Raw genomic sequence first — 23,089 nt, 5'->3', positions numbered from 1 at the left:
CCTAAACAAAATCCATTTTATCCATTTGTGTTAATATTTCTTGTGATATATGGCATAGCTCACAGATAGATTATGACTATCTTCTTTCCCTTTCCTCCTGCCTAATCATCATTGTGATGATGTTTATCACATTTTATTTGGGTCAAATTTTTGCTGAGTTCAGTTCTTGCTTTTTTTTTTTTTTTTCTTTTAATGTGGATTTTTTTAATGGATTCATTATCCTTGCTTTTGTTCCTACCATCCTCTTCTGTCCTGTGAAAACACAAGTATCCATCACTTAATTGATTTCTGTTTGCCTAGCGTTGACTTCTTTTTGCTTTGTTGTGGCAGAAGCTGATTACTATCAAATCAAAACAGGATTATTTTATAAGCTGGTTCTTACGCACCTTGGGTGGACCTCTCCATCAGTGTTACGTGACTCTAGATGTTACATTCTTCTCTGCTAAGGTTTTTCAAGAACTCTGAAGTGGTTGAGCTGACAATGAAGGAGACAGGCCTAAAATTGTTGCATTTCTCTATAGGGGAAATGGGCGTATGATAAAATAATCTTGTGCCTGCTTTTGCTCTTTAGCCTAGTAACTTTTGCCAAATCCTCTATCGTCACTCATTTGGCAGAGCTGCCCGTTGCACAAGTTCTAACATCTGCTGCATTTCAGTAAACGCATAAATGCCTTGAGGATTTAAAAACCAAACCAACACCCCTGCCCCCCACCCCAAGATGGACAGTGTGCTTTGAAGTAAATGTCGTGTTTTCTCTCTAAAGTCCTGTTCTGCTATAGAGGAATCAGTTAATCTCATACCTCCTGGCTCTGGCACAGGTCACAGGGTTGTTCCATGATCCAAGCATTGGCAATGCAATTCACATTGTGCTGGTCCGGCTCATCCTCTTTGAGGAGGAGGAGGTAAGGTTTTTATTTTCCTCAAAATGTCACTTGTGAAACTTGGGAGTTCAATGCATTGAGGCATAATTACGGAGAGGAGGGTTTATTTGTTTAAAATAATGTGTTAGTTTTACTCTTCTATTAATCTTTGGCATTTCCGGTTTTTGAATGAATGTTGCCCCAGACAGCAAAGAATTTAGCTCATGATTTTAGGTATTTCTGCACAAAATCACCAAGGAAAATGTAATTAAAATGGGCAAATTAGGAATGGGGAAATGGAATCTCCCCAGTGTCAAAAAAAACATGGGATGCCAAGGAAGACTAGATGGGAAACAGAAATGAATGTATGTGTCATTGCTCAGAATCTAATTACCTAGCATTACCTGAAGTGTATTAGAAAGTCTAAAGCTAGAGTATTTGCAGGACTCTGAAAAAGTAAATCTGTTGTTGTGCAGCTCCAACATACATTTTTCTTTTTAGGTCTCTTTCAAAACTCAAAAATGAGGACTGAGTAGATGCTAATTGCTATGAACTAGCTATATATTGGTAGCTTCTGATGTCTGTCATTCACAAGTATGTTGCTACATGCTTAAATACGTGCTGATTGTCATCATTTTATAGTTGTTCTTGAAACACTCTGCATGGCGTAGCCTGCTCTGACTGCAGGAGCACATTAAGGGGATTTTCTCATTTTTATGACCACAAGCCAGATGGTCCCAATGCTATTGAAAGCAGTAAACCAAGCCATAGAGCCAGGTTATATCTTCTGAAATAATTATTGAGACAAAGTCTATCTTAATAGTCCTCGGTGTAAGAATATGCAGGCCAAAGACTGTAGTTCACATCTTAACAGGACAATTGGATCCTGAAGTTCATGGTGATCTCTGATTAAGATTATTTCCTAAATTTCTATGGCTATTTTGAAAATAAACCATGGATTCCTGTTCAGTTAAGCATGGCAGCGTTGGAAGCAGTGGTGTTGGGCATCTTTAAAAATTTGGTTTTAAGTTACCCAGAAGTTACTATTTGTTTACAATGTTATTTAGATACTTTGTAAGAAGTTTAAAGTTAAGTAGATTAAACTGAGGCAAGATACAGTGAATGCCCAAGACCAGAAACGGGAAAAAATATTTTTGAATGAATGTATTTTACATACTTTTTATTTCAGAAGAAATTTAAGTAACTTGCATGTATACCATATAATAAGATCAGGAAGAAAAATCTTGTCTCTCTTTGGAATTGAGAAATATTGTGAAAGAAATACACCCTTTGAAGCGTAATTGTTCCTTTAGAATGAGATTGTTCACATACCATTGAGTGAGAAACTTGAGCATGAAGTCCCTTACTAATTAATCTTTGCCTTCTCTTTAGAGGAAAACTTGCTTTCAAGAGAATATAAAATGTTTGTTTGAAGGTTTCAGTTCAGTGTTGGATTTTATGAAGCTCACTTTCCAAAAAATATGTACATTTCTACATTTAATTTTTCCTTTAGCTGCACCATTACAAAAATGTCAACATTTAAACTTAATATTCAAGATGTTAGATAAATAGATGTCATTTGTCCTAATGATAGCTCTAGCTTTAAGCAAAAACATAACCAATTACATTTCAAAGAGTACCTGGCTTCACAGCTAACATCACTGACATGTTATCGCAATGCAGCGTGGTCTTTACAGTAATATTTTCCTTCATTTCCCATTAGCAAGGCTTGAAGATAGTTCATCATGCTGATAAGACACTAGCCAGCTTCTGCAAATGGCAGAAGAGTGTCAATCCCAAGAGTGACATTAACCCAACACACCATGATGTGGCCGTCCTCCTAACCAGGTATGACAGCCGTTCAGCGGCTGTGATGACTAGTGCTTAGTTCAATTTTTTATGATAGTGGTTTTTTATAGGCTTATGTCATCCTTTATTTCATCCCGCACAGAATGTAGTCAAGTGGTCCGATGAAGACATGCTGTTTCTGAAACACAGTGTTAATGCAAAAATAACATAGTGTGAGCGTGCCTGACACTCATACAAGCAGAGAATATGAGCTATGTTATAAAAACTTGGTTAAAGATAGAGCTCCTGTACCTTTTAAAGGGATTGTTTTTCATTTGTTTTCAAAGTACATATAACACTTTATGTATGCATGTGGGTGTTTTATTAGAGATGCATCCTAGTCAGGAAATTGAGATCTGTGTGTCCCGAGAGACTAGCAATTTGCAGAGCCCATGGAATTGAGAAATACTGTGAAAGAAATACACCCTTTGAAGCATAATTGTTCCTTTAGCATGAGATTGTTCACATACCATTGAGTGACAAACTTTTTTTTTCCCCCTGCTTGATCCTCTCTCATTTTGTTCTCAGTCACTTCTCTGTTCTTCTTTAAGGAAATGTACCAAAACAACGTAACGCACAGATGAACAACTCCATAATGACAAATCCTAAAATAATATACAGGTGCAGTTCAGAGTGGAAGAGGATTTTGTGAATACAATGATTTATTTTAAGCTTTAAAGTGTATGGTTTTAAAATATTATCTACATATCTAAAGAGACACAAAACTTTTTAATGTGTGAGCAAGGGAGGCACAGAAAACTTAAAGGTGATGACTGAGGTTACACAGGGAGTTTGTGGCAGTGCATGAAACAGAACTTCTAAAGATCCGCAGGAATGGATCCAGTCTGCACACAACTGAGAGAAGAGATTGAGTTTAAGATGTGCAAAAAAACCTCAAAAGTTAAAGTCTATTAGACAAAACAAACAAACAAAGCCACAATTCACCCCTCTGCCAAAGTGGTACAGTAAATTAGAGAGTTAACACGTCTTAAAATAAGAATGAGAAAAAGAAGTCTCACAATGATGTGTGATTTACCTCTCCAAATAAACTAGCTTCAAACACTTCACTTGAATGAGGTTGAGGGTTTGTTGGATAGCCACTCGGGCAGCCCTTCAACAGCTACAGATACCTGGCAGTGCTGCCGTATAGGATCAAAATCCCTGTTCCTCATAGTAAATCTGCCACTTACCCTAGGAGAAGGCTCTCTTATGGTGGGATGTTCCTTGGCCAAAGAGCCTAGGATTCAGCTGTGCTGCCTTCACCCTGCTGACTGAACTGGGAGAAGAAAAAACACCCTGACCCTCACGGGGGATCTGTCTCATTTCCTCCTTTGGAGGTTATAGGCTTTGGGATCACCATCAGGCATGTACTAGAAAACTTCAGATGTGCTGTAACCAAAATGCTGTTAGAGGTGGAAGTTTTAAAACTTTTTCTTATGCCAGTTGGCAATAAAGATATGTATTTAGGCACTACAGCAATCTAAATATTGACTAGAAATTATAGCAGTATGATAGTAGCAGAACAAATGTATGTTGGTTTTGCATACGTGTAAAAATGTTAGAATTATGCTTTGCTTAAAATGCAAATTAGCATTAGTACATTGTGAGATGGAGACTTACCAGTCAGTGTAAGTGACACTCTACTATTGCTTTTAAGCTCTTTTAATGGCAAACCTTTTTTATGATTCTAGAAAGGACATTTGTGCTGGCATGAATCGTCCATGTGAAACCTTAGGTTTGTCTCATCTGTCAGGTATGTGTCAACCTCACAGAAGCTGTAACATCAATGAAGATTCTGGCCTTCCATTGGCTTTCACTATTGCTCATGAACTTGGACACAGGTACAGTTTAAAGTGAAGAGGGGAGGGAGAACTAGCTGAGTTCAATTTATTTTGTGTATTAATACTCAAATTGCCAGACAGAAACAAAGCAAGGAGTGAGTTAATGTCTCTGTTATTAAAATCAAAACTGTGTTTGTCTTTCCTGAGCAAAGTAATAAGAGATTCTTAAACCTCTGACTTTTTTTTAATATTTACAACTATTCAGTCTCTACCTTTTAACAGAATCTGCTAGGGCAATACATCAGGATGAAATCATTAAGCTGTATAGAAGCATCACTTAGTCATGCTAATTTTTCCAAGCATACAGTGAATTTGTAATTACTTAGATGATCTCCAAATGAATCCAAATAGTTTACATAAATCCTATCTGTTTCATTGTATCAAAATATTTCAATATTGCAGATTAGTTGGAAACCATTTTTAATTCAAGCAGTCAAACTTCGTGGAAATACCAAATATTTATTCTCCTTTCTGACAAACAACTGAAGTCACTTTTGGGCATTTCTTAATAACTGGTATCTTCTGTATAGTAATATTCCTATTGTGGATACACTTAGGTCAAGTCAACTGAAGTTCGTGGGTGATTAGCCTTGGAGATGGCTAAACTTTTTTTATGATTGGGTATTTTTGCTTGAAACTGGATTTCTCAGTATTTCCATTGTCTAAGGTTGTTTTGGCAGATTAGTTGGTTTATTAAACTCACATGAAAAAAGTCTGATTTTTGAACCTGTTTTGACACTGAGCTCTTTTCCCAAGGGTAGGGGCTTATCTCATGGATACGCCAGTTTGGCTATAATACTTGCACTTTTCAACTGGACCATATTGCTTGGCTGGGTGACACATTCACAGCTGTATCTACAATCATGTTACTTTCATTATGCATCCAACCACCAATCAGGATGAAATCTGTATTTCCTCATGGGAAATAATAATCATAATCTGATACAAAGATTACTGAAGTATTGACCCTGTCACCCATTAACTGGCTTTTCCTTATTCAACATCTCAATTGCCACGAAGGAAGTAGTATGTGTAAATAATACTGAAATAATTACAACCGGACCTGGGTGCTTTGAGTTTTGTTACTTGGTCCCCACAACCTCTTGCTGACAGGGAGCTTTTTTGTTAACACCAGTTAGCAGAAGACACTTCTTCCCCACAGAGCTATGCATGTCTTTCTCCTGGTCTAGCCTGGGTGGCTGGCGACTTATTTTCCTTTGGATACTGTGGGACAGAGTACTGCTACACTTGCCTCTGCAGGAGTGATGCAGGGCCATGTCTGTAAGATTTGTCTCCACAAAGAAAATTGAATACTGTAGGGTTTGTTGTTAACGGGAAACCATCCTCCCCTCAAGCCGCATTAGAATATGTATGTTAAAAAGTTCAAATATGAGCAATAAAAGTCACCAAACAGGTAAACAAAAAAATGAGAAGAAAGCTGTGCACCCGTTCCTTAGATGGATGTCAAAAGTCAACTCTTCCCCATCCTGTCCCTCTAAGTGTTCACTGCCTCCTGTGTCAACAGTTCGTGGAAAAGAGCCTGTCAATGAGGGGATACAGTTGCTTTTATACCTCAGACCCATTACTGAAGTTTATTCAGACTGAAATTGTGCCCTGCTTTTGGAACATTTGAGTCATAGTACAATTACATTTCCCAGAAACAAAGTCTTAAGTGGTTTGAACTCACTTTGTCTTATTCGTGACTCAATCACGCCCTGAGTCAGTTTTCACTGCTCTTTCGTACAAGGGCTTACACACCTTCAGATGTTAACAGTGTAGATGTCAACATCTTCATATATCAATATCTTTGTATATTATTATTTCAGATAATCTCCTTCATGATGAAATGACTTGGGGGCATGTATGTTTAATCAGCTGAATCCCACCCAAAGCTTTTCATGTTTATGACTTTTGCAAGTTGTTGAACAAAGAAATCCCTTAATAAGTCAGAGAAGCTCAGAGAACCATGTTGGGAAGACCTGCCGTGGAGGTCTGTTTGTAAGGCACGGTTTGAAAAAGCTGATTAGGAAGGACTGGAGCTTGGAGGCTTATTCACTGAATGTTCATTAATTCAGAAAACAGCCTCTCTGTCTTAAAAGAGGTTTAAAAAGAAACAAGCAATATAGACATGATTACAAGACTGTGTAAGACAGTGTAACAAAGCCTGATCTCAAAGTGGTACAAGTCTGCAGTACCTGGGCTCCAAGAGCTAGAAAGCTCCTAGTGTTAGCAGCTTTAACATAAGTAGGGCTTTTTCTTCTCTTTTTTTGATATCCAGTTTTGGTATCCAGCATGATGGAAAAGAAAATGACTGTGAGCCTGTTGGAAAACGCCCATATATTATGTCCCGACAGTTGCAGTATGATCCTACTCCACTCACCTGGTCGCAGTGCAGCAAGGAATACATCACACGTTTCCTAGAGTGAGTGCTCAGGTTGTAACATCTCCCTGAAATGAGTACAACTGTGTATGAGAAGTTTATGCGGAGTTTAAAGGAAATCCTGTATTATTACATTACTAGATGTAGGTTTTTGTAGTGTGCTTGAGTTAATTCCCATCGAGAACATACCCTAGGCTTCTTGCTCACTTAGTATTTGGGAAAAGCTCCATTATATTCTTGCTTTCTGGAACTGAACTCAAGTCTTGGCATATCAGCTCAGGTGTGATGCAACCTGCAGTTTTTTGCAGTTATTGGGAAGAAAGAAGCCTTTCCATCAAGAACTCTAATGGAACATCATAAACCTTGATTTTGGCCACAACGACATGTGCTCGAATTCGATTACTTTTTCAAATTCATTATGTTCTTTCTAAAAGCAACAATATGGTATAACTTTTAAGCAGAGCCTGTCGTGTGCTCTGAAGCCACTCTGCAAACTGTAGTGACCTCATAATATTTCCACTTTGACAAACTGTATTTTGCCTTTGTAACCCTCCCTAACTAGATGGAGTGCTGTTTGATAGCAGCAATTCAGAATATTTTAGCTGGAATCTGGAGGTACTACTTCCAAAGGCCGTATAAAAATTACCATTAAGAATTAGATATTGAAAGTCTGTATAGAAGTACCAAAAAAGTGTGGTTGTGTTTGTTTGTGGGTTTTTGGTTGGTTGGTTGGTTTGTTTTGTTTTGTTTGGGTTTTTTGTGGTTTTGTTTGTTTGTTTGTTTTAATGCACTTTTTATCTTTTAGCCGAGGATGGGGATTCTGTCTAGATGATACCCCCCAAAAAGAAGTTTTAAAGCCCCCAATCATTGCTCCTGGAGTGATCTATGATGTGCATCACCAGTGCCAGCTTCAGTACGGTTCCAATGCTACTTTCTGTGAAGATGTGGATGTAAGTGCTGTATGTTTTCCTTTATTTTCCTAAGAATAACTTAAGCTTCTTGAACAGTGTGGAAGTGTAGTCAGTGAACCTCAGTTGCTAACTAGAAATGCAGCATGTTCAGAGTCTCACAGGCTAGATGTGCAGTGCAGGTGTTCCCTAACACTGTTTTAATTCCACTCTACAGATTCTATGAGTGGTTGCCTTGAATTTTGCAAGACCTTTACTGGATCTAGCCATGTATCTATTGTTAAATGCCTGTCTTTCAGCAGTGGAGTCATTCTGGTTTTAAACTTACAATACTGATCTTACGTAAATTATCAATACACTTTAAATCTCATTTTAAAAAATGAAGATCCTTCAACCTTATAGCTTAAACCGACCAAATCATTCTAGAAACAAGTCTTCAGTCCCAGGAAGAGTTTTCTGAAGAAATTAGGGCTGTGATCTGTTCCCAAATGTCCTGATTTTTCACACTGTTGATGCCCTGACTAAGTAAAGGACACTTCAGTCTATGTGCCTTGAAGAATCTTTATTTTCCCATCAAACATGAGATGTTCTTGTGGAAATGCATAATTTAAAACGTACCCTGGGATTTGTCTCACAGTACAGCAAAGCAGCATTGTGTGGAGATGCAAGGGAGCAGTGTAGTCATAGCAGCACATCTCTCTACAAGAGCTAGGAGCCACTGCAGAGTAGCAGGTTATATTAGCTAAGGTGCAATGGTATTTTAACTGTACCTAGCATGTTCAGGGCTGTTTGGCTCCATGCAGCATTTTTCTACATAGAACAGTTCAGAAACAGTGTTTTCAAGTGCTAGTCTAGCTAAGTCATCACTAATTTTTGCTGTGTTTTGGGCAGCAATCTGCAGCAAACATTGCAGACAGCATCCAGCTTGCGTGCCTTGTTAAACACAGCTGTGACATTGTGGCTGTCAGCAGTGCTGGCATGTTTTTTAGGCAAGGTATTGCGCACAGCCATAGATTGGGGACCGCCAGTGTTGACTGTTTATTCAATTTGGATAATTATGTGTATTCTCATCTACCCTTCTATTAGGGAGATTACTTCTGATTAATCTTCTCAGCCTTAATAGGTAACATGATTACCAATGTTGAACTGCAACTACTGAATCTGAAGCAGGTATTGAAAGATTGCTTTCATTACCCACTGTTCCACTTTCCTCCGTTACCGTAATTTGTCTGTTGGTACAGATAGAAAATTATAGTATAATTTTGCAGTATTGGTTCATTCTGTCTCTCCTTGGGTTTGAACCTACTAAGCTGTTACATTCAGCATCTCCTGATTAACTAATTTTACAGGTAGACATATGTCAGAAAAGCAATTGGAATCATCTTGGTTTGTGTTTTACTGGAAGGCCTGTGTTTTGCAGGTAGCTGCACTGGCAGGAAAAGAAATTGTGGACAGTATAGTCTGCCTGGCACGTTGAATGATCAATATAGTCATTTTGTCTAAGAGGTTTGACAGTTCTTTGCCTTTCCACTGTTTACTCAATGCTCACTCACTCACCAGGCTATATTTGTTTTGTACCTTTAATGTCTGACTGAAATTGATCCACAGATTCTTTTTGAGAGAATCTGTATTTAGCTGAAGATGTCCGAGGGTTCAGTGATTTCACTTAGAAGACGCTGAGATTTAGAATTCGGATAGTGTTTTCTACAAACCATTTATGTAGTAAGTCCTCTAAGCATTTTGTGAAGTACATAAATATTGTCCCTCTAATAAGGAAAAGATAATCAAATACAGATTAGGGGCAGGAGTCTTCCAAGTGGTAGATACACTCATAGCTTTCTATAGAACAGGCTGTGGGAGCTCAGAATCCTTATCACCCTCTCTTTATCTCAAAAACTTCCACTGACTGCAGTGAAACTGGATTTTTTTGGACTTGACTTTCTTTAAGGCACAGACTGTGGTCTCATAGGTTGGGTGGAAAGTGTATACTCTGTTGCTGATGATACAAATCACTTGTCTTGCAGTGAGTCCTTGATAATGAATTTCTGGCTGTTATCTCAAATGCACAGAGTAAACAGTGCTTTTTCTTGCACTGTTGTTATTCCAGTATTCTTAAAGATGGAAAAAAGCTCTGGTATGTGGAGATAAATATGGAAACATTCTTACAAAGTTAAAGAATTTCCTCCATGAACTCTTGACTTGGAAATCTATGAGTGCACCTCATAAAAATGTAACTGCCAGTGAAAAGCTGTGTTCAAGTTTTGTGCCTTTCTCTTGTATCTGAAGCACAGTGCAGGAGTGCACTTTATACACTAAAAAGCATGAAACATCCATGTACAAGAGTTAAAAATAAAGGATTAATTTCATAATGACTGAACACTTGGGTAGCTCTGCCTTAAGAACCTGACACTGATGGCTTCGCAAAGAGTTGCTGAGTAATGCTACTCTTGAACTATAAATAGGGAACTGCAAACCAACATTTGACTTGTATACATTGCCCAAAACCAGCTAAATGAGCCAAGATGCAATGTCCCAGACATTGTATTGCAACCGGAGATTTGAAGTGATTTGAGATGTTCTGTGCTATCAACTTTCTTTCGGGTGTTCCAGGTGAAAACCAAGGTGAACACACAAAGCAGAAGTGAATAAAAGGCAACTCTCTTGAAACAGACTTTGCCCAAGCTTATCTGTTTTAAATAGAAGCAGGTCAGAAACCGACAGCCAAGTTTTGCATTTCATACTCGGCCAGATGTTGCTGCTAGCTCATTGTGGCTGGATTTTCACAAATGCCCGGTTTCTGTATTGGCTCCCAAACCTGGCATGTTGTTTGCATGAGAATCCCAGTGGGAGCTGCTAGTGGGACCCTTCTTATCGATACCATTCTCTGATGACATTTACAGCTGTCCCTGCTTCACAGGTGAATGCTGCCAGCTCTGTTTCCTCTCCCAATGCTGAACTCTGCAGTTCAAACACCCTGAGCCAACACCTGGCCCAGAGCCCCTGGGCTTTTGCTTCTGCTGTTCCAGTTGGGAGTGCACAGTCTCTGGGACACCCCTGGTTTCTCCAACTTGGAAGTGGTTTTCCACACAAAGCCCTGCTTATTCAGGAGTTCCCAAACATGCAGGGAACTGTGTGTCAACCAAAAGAGAAACTGCTGTGCATGTGAACTGGAAGAGGGAGTAGCCCTTGATGTCTGTCCTCACTCTCCAGAGAATACTTCTGATTGAGTGAAGACGACTTGTTATATGGTAGCTGTACAACTTCTGGCCCCGCTAGCTTTAGTGACTCTCAGGAGTTTCTATCCCTTCCATGGGGCTGACCGCTGTCTGTGGAGCGGCAGCTGAAATGCTGTGCTTTACTGGCAAAGTACTGCATTAAACTGCCACCAGTTTCTGAGTGGCCAAAATTCAAGTATTGCCTAACCAGAGCCCTTACTCTACCCATCCCACTAGGCTTTTTTCTCTGCCAGCTAGCCTGGACTTCTTCTTTTAGATCATTCCTTTGCTGTCTGCTTGGCTGATGTTTTAAGATACCTTTGTTTTGATCTCTTTCTTTTTTGGACCTCCACAAATATTAAACTGGCTGTTGTACTTGGAGACACAACATTGCTTTTACTCGTGTGGCTACCTTCTCTAACCTTTGATTGTGCTTTTCAGACAGACAGCAATGCAAAACTGAACATCGTATTCATTAGTACTCTTCAAATCAAAATAGTAAAAAGTCTGTTCATTTTTGCTTTAAACATTAGTGCCCAAACTTTGTAAAGTCATTTTTCCTGTGTGTAGCTGGGAGCTGAGCAGCCAATGAGGACAATGTTTAAACTCACATGGTTCAGGTAGTTCACTTCATAGAAAGTATTCACTGATTTGTATTTGTCAAATAGTCCCTCCTTGTGTATTAATGAGGAATGCCTAAATTTGGACCCTTCGTGGGAAATGCAGCTTTGTAAATGAATGTACAAAACTGTGAGAGATTTTTGAAAATCTTGACCATAGGAGTTCAGCTCTGCTTCAGACTGCTGTGGTTTTCTTTCTTTTCCAGAACCTTTGCCAAACACTGTGGTGCTCAGTGAAAGGCTCCTGCCGCTCCAAACTGGATGCAGCTGCGGATGGAACGCGGTGCGGAGAAGACAAGGTGACCGTGGGCCACGCTGCCTGCCAAAGGGCAGCGAGGGAACCATGAGTAGCTCTGCCACTGTTCAGCGTGAAGGAGGGGCGTCCTGTGACATCTCCATTTAAATTTCCACTCAAGTTTTCGACCTTCAGGGACTGAAGTAACAAATAATTCACAATAATATTTTCCTGTGGTAATGATCTCAAGCTGTTTGTCCTTTCTCTCCTCTCTGCAGTGGTGCTTCTCTGGCGAGTGCATCACAGTAGGCAAGACTCCTGAAGCAGTCCATGGTGGATGGGGCGTTTGGTCGTCCTGGTCCCATTGCACGAGGACATGTGGGGCAGGAGTTCAGAGCGCAGAGAGACCATGTGATAACCCAGAGTAAGCCGAGTCCACAATCTTTTCCTACCTTTTATTCAAGACCTTTGGGGTACTTGTGATGTTGAAGTCATTTTTGTATGACACTGTGTTATCAGCAGGTGCCACAGGCCCTGAACATCTGTCCTTCCCAGTTAAGCATACCCGTGTGAAATTCAGTTGGCTCACCGTTTGCAATCGTCATCTCATTCTTTAATCTTTACTCTCCATGGAACTTATTTCTACACAAAGTTTTAAAAAATCCTGTTAGTCAGCAGTCAGGCTTTGCAGAAATAATAGAAATGTTGCTTTAATAATACTGCCATGAATAAATAGATGTCCTCAAACACCAGATGAGAACAATAGCTAGCAATCTTTTCCTGAGGGAAATAAAGGACTCACCTTTCATGTTTTGTTCTAGTCATCAGCTTTGTTTGAGCTCCCAACACACATGTTGATAGGTACAGAACATGAAGGGCAGAATTTTGTAATACATACCTGAGTTCATGATGACCCCACATCTGATTTTCAAAAATCACTAAGAGGATGCCTAACAACAGAAATCACTTGGCTATTCTGGAAGAAGTGTGAAACATTCTGGAAAATATGGTATTTTGAGGGAGTTTGCTTCATAAGGTAATTTGTTGTGAGCTCAGCCAGGCAACGTACCAGGCACTTCTTCGGGACACAAGGTATGTCTAGATCTGTGTGCTCCATACTGACATGTCTGAGTACTTAAACATGCGAATGGTATCTCTACCCTGTCAAAGGTTCAGATTCACCTTTTTATCCCATTGGAACCTGAAAGACACTGCTCTTCTAAAACTGTGTTTTACCTAGAGTCTCACATCTCAATCTCAATGTTCCTTTTCTAGACCACAGTTTGGAGGAGACTACTGCACTGGAGAAAGGAAACGCTATCGCATGTGTAACATTAGCCCCTGTCGCAAAGGCTTGCCAACCTTTCGTCAGATGCAGTGCAGTGAATTTGATACAGTTCCCTACCAAAATGAATTCTACCACTGGGTTCCCATTTACAACACAGGTATGAAACTACAGATTTTTTAATAGCTTGTATAAAAAGTCAGATTTACAGACCTCTGAGAAACTTCTATGAGGGCAAGAACTCACTGAATTTTAAGTCTTTTAATTAGAGAGAAAAATCTGTTTTGCCTCCATAGGCAGGTGTGAATTTTATGTATACACAAAGGCAGTGGTTCTCCTCTACACACAGATGTTTTTGCAAAGCTTTACCGATAGTGGCTGTGAGTGTAACTAGCTAAGTTCCCGGAAAGATACTAAGAAAAGCTGTTGAAGCCACATCTATACTAATTGTTTGGGATAGACCTAAACCATCTTTTCCAGTGTCAACTGCAGAACGAGAAGTACAGTCGTGTGGTGTAGAGCTGCATGTTTGGGCCTTTAGGCACCACTGCACCTAATGAGCAAAGCTCTTCTGTTGCACAAACATGGCTTTACTACCTCCAAATTCAAATCTGCATGGTAAGTGTAGCTCCTGCTACACTGAGGAAATAATATAGTGCGTCAACTGGTTCAGTAATGTACTGATGTGTATTTTGTAGAGACAAAATTGATGCCTCTGCCTTATAACTTGCTTTGTAACAGCTAGTTACTAAATACAAGGGTAATAATTATTACCATGCAGTTTGATTTTTGGTGTACGTATAAATGTAAGGAGTAGATTAGCCAGTAGAAGCTATCAATATAATTATTTTAAGAAAAAATGATCCATTTAGGGAAGTGAAGCTCAAGATTCAGCTTCATTTGCCAGTAGTATTTTTCAGCCTGTTCATTGCGTTTTCACAGTTATTGACAGTTCTGAATAGGTTTCCTAAATTTCAGCTACTGTTTCAATTTCATGTCACATATACACCATTGAAGATGAACTTGGAGCAGACTTCCAGGAAAATTTCTGATGAAAGAAAATGCAGTTGGTGGAACAGACTTTTTCAGAAGGACCCCCAGTAAAATAAACCGTGGTAAATGCTAACATCCTAAGGCTTAGTCCAAAGCAAAACTCATAAAGTGTCTTCTGCAGTCCCCTGTCACTGAAATTGGGATTCCAGTCTTCTCTGTTACTCACATGTACCACTGATGGGTACACCTTTGGTTCAGGTCATGTCCTCTCTAGGGCAGTACTGTAGAGCTGGTAGTTCTGCATGCTCATTTGTTGCAGAAGGTCTGCTCTTAAAGGGCATTCATAATCATGAATCAAGTGCTTCCTGCACAATGGAAGGCAGGCCTGTGGTGTGTCCATGTCATATTTCAAATAGAAGTGATTGGAGCTTTACAGACAAACCATTTATCTTTAAAATGCTGGTTTGTTGAGCCTGATATATTTCATCTGGAACACCCTGGGCTTCAGTGACCTTTTGCAAAATCCTTCAAATACCAAGCAAATATTTCTTCTGTGACTTAAAAAAGCTTTTTGACTGTTTTCACCTGTTTTCTCAGCAACAGAACTTCAGTCTAGAGTTACGTGTCTCCCCCATGATCTGTGAGGTCCTTAATGTTTGTAACTTTATTCTTACATTCCATTAACAACACTTGAAGTGTTTTCTTGCTGCTAAACTTTAATTTACCAGAATCCTGGATTCTTCAGATAGACAGGCTCTCCTAGGAACATTCAGCTAGACAGGGAGCTGGCCAAGTCCCGTGTTGATCCTTCATCGGACATCATCATTGTAGAACTGAGGGTAGGTGGCTGTTGTGGCATGTGGCTTCCAGTTTTGTCCAGCCCATGGCATTACCTACTGCTTTGAAATATATCTGAGAGTCTTCCACCCATCTCAGTTTCAAATTTTCTTTCACCTTCCATTGTTTGCTAAAGGTGTCCTGGGCAAAACAGCTTCAAAGAGGGTCATGAGACAGTGCTCTCCCTGTGAGGTGGAGCAGTTCAAGCCTTTCTTCTGAGTGTTTGTCTTAGACCAAGACTTTAAACAACAGCAAACCAATGGTGCCACATGAAAAAAGAGCTGACGTTTCAGGGCCCTGGAGACTTAATTACCATGTCCGCCATATGTCCACCAGCCTTTTTTGGTGTACCCCTTAACTGGTGTCATCCAATTTCAAAGACTTATCAGAGCAGTCTGTTACTACTTCAGCTTGCTGCCAAGAAGTTTTGCCTTGTGTTTCATTATGAGGCATTATCTTCTCATGCTGCACATGGGACATACGGGGAAAACAAAATGTCATGAAGCTTTCCCTAACCCCGAGTACATGTAATACGTTTTGTGTGGAAGCTTCTAGTTAAGGAGATGAAACCCTGAGCTAGACATTTTGTGCATTTTAGACATTCATTGTTTCCTCATTTGGCTGGAAAAATGGTAAATGATGGTTAGAATTGTCTCTCCTGGCTTTAATGTCATAGCTTACATAAGCCCGTTCTAATGAACGTCACATAATTGAACACCTTGAATGTCCTTTTCTCTCGTATAAATTGTACCTTCATATGAGGACAAAGACTCTTTTTTGAATAGTTTATGATTTAAAATAAGGTGAGATGCAACAAGCAGCTTTAACAAGCAACCTGGCAGAACAGTGAATGACATCCACTGTTACATAGGCTAATGATATTTAAGGTTCCAATTTGGATTTTTCCCTCATGTTTTAAATGAGTTTGGGCCTGTTGGAGAACTTGCATAGTCCTATTGTGGAGTTGCCCTGGAGCACAGAAACCCACCTACCTCATGCTGGAGCACCTGAGTATCCCTGGGAGCCTCAACATGAAGGGGACATCCAGCAGCTCTAACTAGGATATTTTCTGAACTGTTCTCATTACCCAGACCCCTGCTTTGACACTTTAGTCAGACTTTGGTGCTAATGCACTTCTTTCGCCACCTGGCTGACCCCACATTTATTTGTTTCATACCTTTTGACAAATTACATTTATCTCAATCTGATAATTTCTCAGGGTTTAACTTCCATGTAGTAAGTATGACTTCTACCCTGAATCATATAAATACTTTTCTTTTCTCAGTCAGTGCCAGGAGGATCTCATCTACTGTCAGATAGGGGTTATGTATCTAAAATGTTCAAAATTTCTTATTTCTTCCCAAAATATGTCTGTATCAAATGAGATCTGTACTGATGCAGTCACAGGGGCTGAGCTAACAGATAATGCTGCTACTGCTTTAAAATTAAACTTTCTTTGGAGATCCAAGCTTGGTGAAAGTGGTAAAGTAGCTTTGCCTTGGCATTATTTTCCCATTTTGTCTGTTTGATAATTGCCTTGTCTGATTTACTTTGTTTTGTATTTTCTCATTCAGTCCTGAGTTCTCACAGAGGTGAGGCCTTGAAGAGAAGAGGCCCACCTCTTTTCTTCCTTGTGAGGTAGGAAAAAATATTGAGGCCTTATCTTCTGCTGACAGACACATTAATCACATCCTTCTCAGTCAGGTTAAGCTGGATCCTTCCTGCATGTGAACTCATGGGAGTCAGCTGCAGGGGAAACAAATTTAAATTGGGAGGGGAATATGTTCCTTTCTAGTTACCTTCACATTGTTCTGTTTACCTTTGGTGAATCTGAACTCTGTTATAAAATATACAGGGGAAAAAATCATATGCCTGAATTTTAGGATTTTTACTCAGTTTAGCTGACTCACTTCCTTGGTCTCATTCTGATTACAAATAAGTCACTGGGTGCTTATGGGAGCTGTGTGGCTTGGGATTCCATTATGTCTGGGTTTCTTTAATGTATTAAAGGATTTATCTTGTTCCTGTTCAAATCAGCAGCGTAATCTTGGTGCAGGATGTGTGCACTCTGGAAAAAAAAACAGGATGTAATTTTTCTAGGCTTTTGAGTGTTAGTGGCACCTCAGCTAAAATCTCAAGTCCAGCAAGTGGCAACACACTGCCAGAAGGATGCAGCCAAACAGGAGCAAGTTTGCAGAAGAGCGACATGAAAGCCAAGTGACTTGAAAAAGATAGTTTATAAAAAGACTTAGAAAAGCAAGTTTTGCTCTAGAAAAAAAAAAAAGGTTGAGTTAATTGAATGCTAGTTACTTGAAGAGAGTTTCTAGGGATCTATATCATGGCTATGTCTGACTTAGTAGAGATAGAGGCTAGTAAGACTGCATGACTCTGTGCAGTGTTGTGCTTGGATATGGAAGAAGCTGTTGATATCCAAGCAGTCCTGTGTCCATGTTAACTGACTCTGAAAAGCAGGATCTTGTGGTCTTATCAGCTCAGTTTGAATGTAGCTCTTCTGCTTTCGAACTTGGATTTGAAGTCAAATGTTTTGTGATTGTATTTCATACTGCAACTTCCACCCTCTCTCCTCAAGTAACGCAGGAATCCCTAAAGAGAGCAGGATCCAGCAGTTCTTCATGTCCGTAAGTAGTAGGACAAGCAGAAACAGCCAAAACAACACAAGGGAACTTTAGGTTACCAAGTAAAAAAATCTTCATTGCCGTATGGGTGGTTAAACATTAGAGCAGGTTACCTAGAGGGTTTGAGGCATTAATGTTATCTTTGTAATTTAAATACGATCTAGTCAGGAGCAGTCTAAATGGCTTCGATCCTGCTTTGGTGAGGAGTGATGGGCAAAACTCTCTAGGCTTTACCCAGTCAGAAATCAGCTCTGTTTAAATAGGAATTCAGTGTGAACAGGATTATGTGAACATGGTCATGACTGAGTGTTCGCAGATTGGATCTAGTATTTCATGCATGTGCTGGCTTGCAAGAATTTCGGTATATTTTGGCCTAGAAGTTACTAAGATTACAGCCTTTTTGTTAAAGTCTCATCATGAATTGATCAAATTTGGTGAAGTAACTGAAACTAAACCAGCTGCTTTAACGAGTTCCTTCTGAGGGATCCTAGTGCTCATATTGATCTCAGTTTAGTCTTTTTAGACTTTCAGGACTGAAATAAGATGTAGAAAATCTGAATTCAATGCCAGTCTTTGCTTTCAAGTTCTTCCATCATTTTGCGAAATGTGTTTATTTTGCTTGTGTATCAGTCCTCTATCTGAAAATAGGAGATAAAAGTACTTTCTGCGTCTATATCTGTTTTGTGTTTTGACTATTAGACTTTTTGAGGAGAGTGGCTGATTCTGGTATGGTGTATTTGCAGTCCTAGAATAATGGGAGACCTAATCTTTTGTCAGGTCCCTAAACTGAGCTGTAGAAAAATCAAGAAGGATAGATAAGTAAATAAACTTAGAAAATGAGTGGCTAATACAGTGCTAGAATAATTTCCTCAGTGATGCTCTAACCATCCTTCTGTGCAGATGAATATCAAAATAACTAAAAAATGGTGGTTTTGTAGGACTGAGTTTGTGAGGAGGGATTAATATTCTTTCATTGCCAATGGGCCTCAGAAGAAAAATGATAGGAAGGTAGGATCTGATTTTACATTAGTTACTACAGTTAGGAAAAACAAGAAAGCTTTCATGCCTAGGAAGCCTTCTTTGAATCACGACCCTTTGCAAGTCTGAAAGGTTGCTTGTTATTTATTTTTACATTTTATTTTGGGATAGTAAGGGAATTATCTTTCTCTGCAAACTTCTTCTGAGTTATATACTTAGACTCGTCATAGTTATGACAGGAATATGTCAGCAGTCAGCACTGCCTGCTTTTTCTTGCTCAGTGATTTCTGAAATGGAATCGGATACTATCTTGCTTGTTATGTCAACACACAACTAAGGAGGAGGTACAGATACCAAACTGCTGTTCTACATATTTCGTTATGAACAATGTAAAAGCTGAAATGACTTTCTGCAAAGGCTGTGGCCACCAGAATCAATTCCGAGCTGGTAACAGAGTAGCTGGAAAACTGGGGTTCTTCTTTCCATAATGGTATTGTGCTTTGAATTTAAAAAATGGTGAATTGAGAAGGTAAGCAAGGTGGAATAAAATTTAGAGCACTACAGTAATTAAATTAGCCACACAGCCAGAAGAAGATTTCTGCAGATAAAATTAATTGTGTCATTTATTGTAACAGCTCTTATCAGAACAACCAATGGATGTTGTGGCTGGCAGTTTTCACAGAGAGGCTGAGGACTGATAAGGGTTACAAAATTGATGTGCTTGCCTGAGACTCTTTGATAGCTCGATCTCTGTTGGTATTCTTGAACATGACTCATATCACCTTAAATTCCACCAGTGTCATAACCTTGGTCCATGTGTATCTTCTGCCTCTAATCCCTCTATTGCCCTTTACAGAGGCATCTTTGTTTCAGAAGCCACAAGTATGACATAGTTGTCAGTCCTAAAAAGCTAATTTAGCTCTACTGACAAGAGAGAAAACAAAAAACTCCTCATTAAGGTTTTGGATTTCCTTTAGTGTCCCACTTAAAATTCTTGTTTGATCCCAGTTCTGCAGAGTTGCTGTTTACATGAATGAGATTAACATTTTTAAAGTTAAGACTGTGTAGGCTTCAGTCCTTGAGCTGCAAGGACTTCGGGGCAAGGAGCTGCTGTCACTTTTATGCACTGTGTGGTGCTGTGTATATGTTGGTGCTCTACCAACCAGAGCAATGAAAGTGAATTTCCCTCTTCAAAAGCATAAACCCTTTTGTAGGAAATTATTTAGCTTTTCTGCATTACCCAAAATTTTAATTTCTCATTACTAGAAATTCCTCCAGTTTTAAAAACGTTTCTTTGTATGACACGATCGAAGTCAACAAAGGAGGAAGAGGGAGAAAGAAATTAATTAGCCATTATGTAGAAGATGTATAGTTACTCTGCATCCCTCTGAGACCAAAGAAATGGCTTTTGTCAGCTCTGTCAGGCACAGGATGAAACTGTCACTCAGCAGAGACACCTCTGCAGCACACAGGGAGATTATATTAAAATAGATCAATAATGGTGCCTTGAAGCCTCTTCAACTGACTGGCAGTTTTAAGGCCCAGTGCTTTGCTCAGCAAGGCATTTCAGCTTGCTGAGCATGACCAGATTGCTCTGAAGTCTTCTTATGCACCAAAATCACAAGACAGTTCTTCTGTTTGCTGTCCCTCATAGCTATGACAGTGGATGATTTTTTTTCAGTCAGATACCTCTGGCTCTACTGGAGGATTTCTAGGGGAGTGATAGAAGGGCAAGGATTGTATCTGTCTTTGCTTTGACCCTAGTTTCTGTTTGAACTCATTTTCAGTTTATACAACTATTTATCAAACTTGTGTCCTTTGACTTTCCAAAGCCCGAGTTTCAACATTTCCCATTCCCAAGGGCCAGTGTCTATGAGGGAGGGCACTGTGTGTTTGGGTCTTCTTACTTCATGGATGGACTAGACTGGTCCCATCACAGAGAATCTTGTTTTGGAAAACTACGGATTGCTTTTCCTGCAGCTCTTCCCTTCGCTATTGCTTCCATGCACATCTATCCAAGCACACACCAAGAACAGAGGGATAGGATGCTAGCAAGGACCCTCAGCCAGTGACCATAAGACATGTTGGCCACACTGGAGCACCCTTGAAGTCTTGTGAAGATGAGCCAAGGACTCCTGAGGTAATAGGAGCCAACAGGAAAATATCACTGAAATACTTCAAAGGAATCCGGGGGTGTTCTTCTCAGAAGGTGGCATGGCTGACAGCCCAGCTGAATGCCTCTACACCAATGTTCGTGTCACGGGCAACAAGCTGGAGGAGCTGGAAGCCACCGTGCTGCTAGAAAGCTACGGCCTAGTTGCCATTACTGAAACTTGGTGGGATGGATCTCATGACTGGAGTGCAACGATTAATGGCTACAGCTGTTCAGAAGGGACAGGCAAGGAATGAGGTGTGGAGGGGTTGCCCCTTAAGTCAAGAAATGGATGGTGTGAAGAGCTGTCTCTGAAGAACAGCCATAAGCATGTTGAAAGCTTATGGGTAAGAATCAGAGACCGAGGCAGCAAAGAGAACTTTGTTGTTGCTATTTACTACAGGCCACCTGATCAGGGGGAGACTATTGATGAAGCCTTCTTACTCCAAATACAGGAGGTATTGCACTTGCAGGCTCTCGTCCTGCTGTGGGACTTCAGCCACCCCAACATCTGCTGGAAAAATAGCATGATGAGCCACGGGTGATCCAGGAGACCCCTGGAGTGCACAAAGGATAATTTCCTAAGCCAGGTGACAGACAGTTCTACCAGAGAGGATGTGATATGGGACATGATGGTCACCAAAGCCAGTGAGCTAATTGGTTATGTCAAGACTGGAGGCAGCCAGGGCTGCAATGATCAGGCACTGGTGGAATTTGCAGTCCTGATGGACATGGGACAGGTGAATTGTAAAGTCAGGACCCTGCATTTTAGGAAAGCCAAATTCCAGCTCTTCAAGGAGTTAGCCAACAGGATCCCCATGGAAACTGCCTTCAGACATAAGGAGGCAAAACAGAGCTGGCAGATCTTTATGGATGCTTTCCACAGAGCACAAGAGCTCTCGATCATCAGGTGTAAGAAATCGGCTAAGGAGGGCAAGAGACTGGCATGGCCAAGTTGGGACCTGTCAAACTAAAGGGCAAGAAGGAAATACACAGGCAGTGGAAGCAGGGACAGGTGTCCTGGGAAGAGCACAGGGACACTGCCCAGTTGTGCAGAGGTGGGCTCAGGAAGGCCAAGGTGCAGCTGGAGCTGAACTTGGCAAGGGATGCAAAGAATAACAAGAGGGCTTGTACAGGTATGTCAGCCAGAAAAGGAAGGTCAAAGAAAGTGTACTTCCCTGGTGAGCAAGACTGGCAAACTGGTAACGACAGACAAGGAGAAGGCTGAGATGTTCAACAACCTTTTTGTCTCAGTCTTCTGTAGCAACTTCTCTTCTCACACCTCTCAAGTGAGTGAACTGGAAGACAGGGACTTGGGAGGAAAGTCCCTACAACTGTAAGAGAAGATCAGGTTCATGACCGCATGAAGAACCTGAATATACGTAAGTCTGTGGGGCACGATGAGATGCATCTCAGAGTCCTGAGGGAATTGTAGTAGTTGTCAAGCCACTCTACATGAGATTTGGAAAGTCATGGCAGTCAGGTGGAGTCCCCGGAGACTGGAAAAAGGGCAACATTGCACCCATTTCTACAAAGAGGGGAAAGGAGGGCCCTGGGAACTACCAACCTGTCAGCCTCACATCTGTGCCTGGGAAGATCATGGATCAGATCCTTCCAGAAGCTATGCTAAGGCACATGGAGGACAGGGAGGTGATTCAGGACAGCCAGCATGGCTTCACCAAGGGCAAGTCCTGCATGACCCACCTAGTGGCCTTTTCTGGTGGAGTGACTGCATCAGTGGACAAAGGAAGAGCTACACATGTCGTCCATCTGGACTGTAGCAATATGAAAAGAGGCAGTGGTTTTAAACTCAAAAAGGGTAGATACAGACTAAAGATATGGAAGAACTTGTTTTACAGTGAGGGTGGTGAAAATTGGAAGAAGTTGCCCAGAGGGTTGGTAGGTGCCCCATCACTGGAAATATTCAAGGCCAGACTGGACAAGGCTCTGAGCACCCTGATCTAGTTGAAGACGTCACTCCTGATTGCAGAGGGGTTGGACTAGATGACTTAGAAGGTTCCTTGCAACCCAAATCATTCTATAACTCTGTGGTTCTATGATTTTTGCAGTGTGCTCAACCCCAAAGCTAGAATCAGCAGCAGAGTCACAGGCCTGGAACTGGGCGACACGGACACAGGATCTGGCATCTGCAGAAGAACCGTGCATCAGGAATAGGGAGAGAAAGCAACACGGCTGTGGACAGCAACATCACCTGCATTGTTAGTAATCCTGAGAGCTTTGCTGCATTTTTCATGCGATTGTTTTATTGTGTAATAAGGAGGTCTAGGGGTCTGGGGTCTC

At 40.5% G+C, this 23,089-nt stretch overlaps 1 protein-coding gene across 5 annotated transcripts in view; it reads left to right on the top strand.

The window, feature by feature from the left end:
• The window catches only part of ADAMTS12 (ADAM metallopeptidase with thrombospondin type 1 motif 12), a 178,536-nt gene that overhangs the window by 95,218 nt on the left and 60,229 nt on the right, over positions 1 to 23,089 (top strand). For 3 of the 5 annotated variants that reach the window (XM_065655900.1, XM_065655899.1, XM_065655903.1), the window contains 9 exons: positions 819 to 902; positions 2,584 to 2,708; positions 4,400 to 4,549; positions 6,828 to 6,971; positions 7,735 to 7,879; positions 11,879 to 11,971; positions 12,186 to 12,331; positions 13,183 to 13,352; positions 22,858 to 23,007. In XM_065655900.1, coding sequence (XP_065511972.1) covers positions 819 to 902; positions 2,584 to 2,708; positions 4,400 to 4,549; positions 6,828 to 6,971; positions 7,735 to 7,879; positions 11,879 to 11,971; positions 12,186 to 12,331; positions 13,183 to 13,352; positions 22,858 to 23,007 — 1,207 coding nt within the window. The remainder of the gene's footprint in view (positions 1 to 818; positions 903 to 2,583; positions 2,709 to 4,399; positions 4,550 to 6,827; positions 6,972 to 7,734; positions 7,880 to 11,878; positions 11,972 to 12,185; positions 12,332 to 13,182; positions 13,353 to 22,857; positions 23,008 to 23,089) is intronic. The other 2 variants (XM_065655902.1, XM_065655901.1) reach the window with 1 other exon arrangement.

The sequence above is a fragment of the Caloenas nicobarica genome, chromosome Z, assembly GCF_036013445.1.
Source record: "Caloenas nicobarica isolate bCalNic1 chromosome Z, bCalNic1.hap1, whole genome shotgun sequence".
Lineage (NCBI taxonomy): Eukaryota > Metazoa > Chordata > Aves > Columbiformes > Columbidae > Caloenas > Caloenas nicobarica.
The sequence above is the reverse complement of the archived record's forward strand: the minus strand, read 5'-3'. Positions and strand labels throughout refer to the sequence as shown.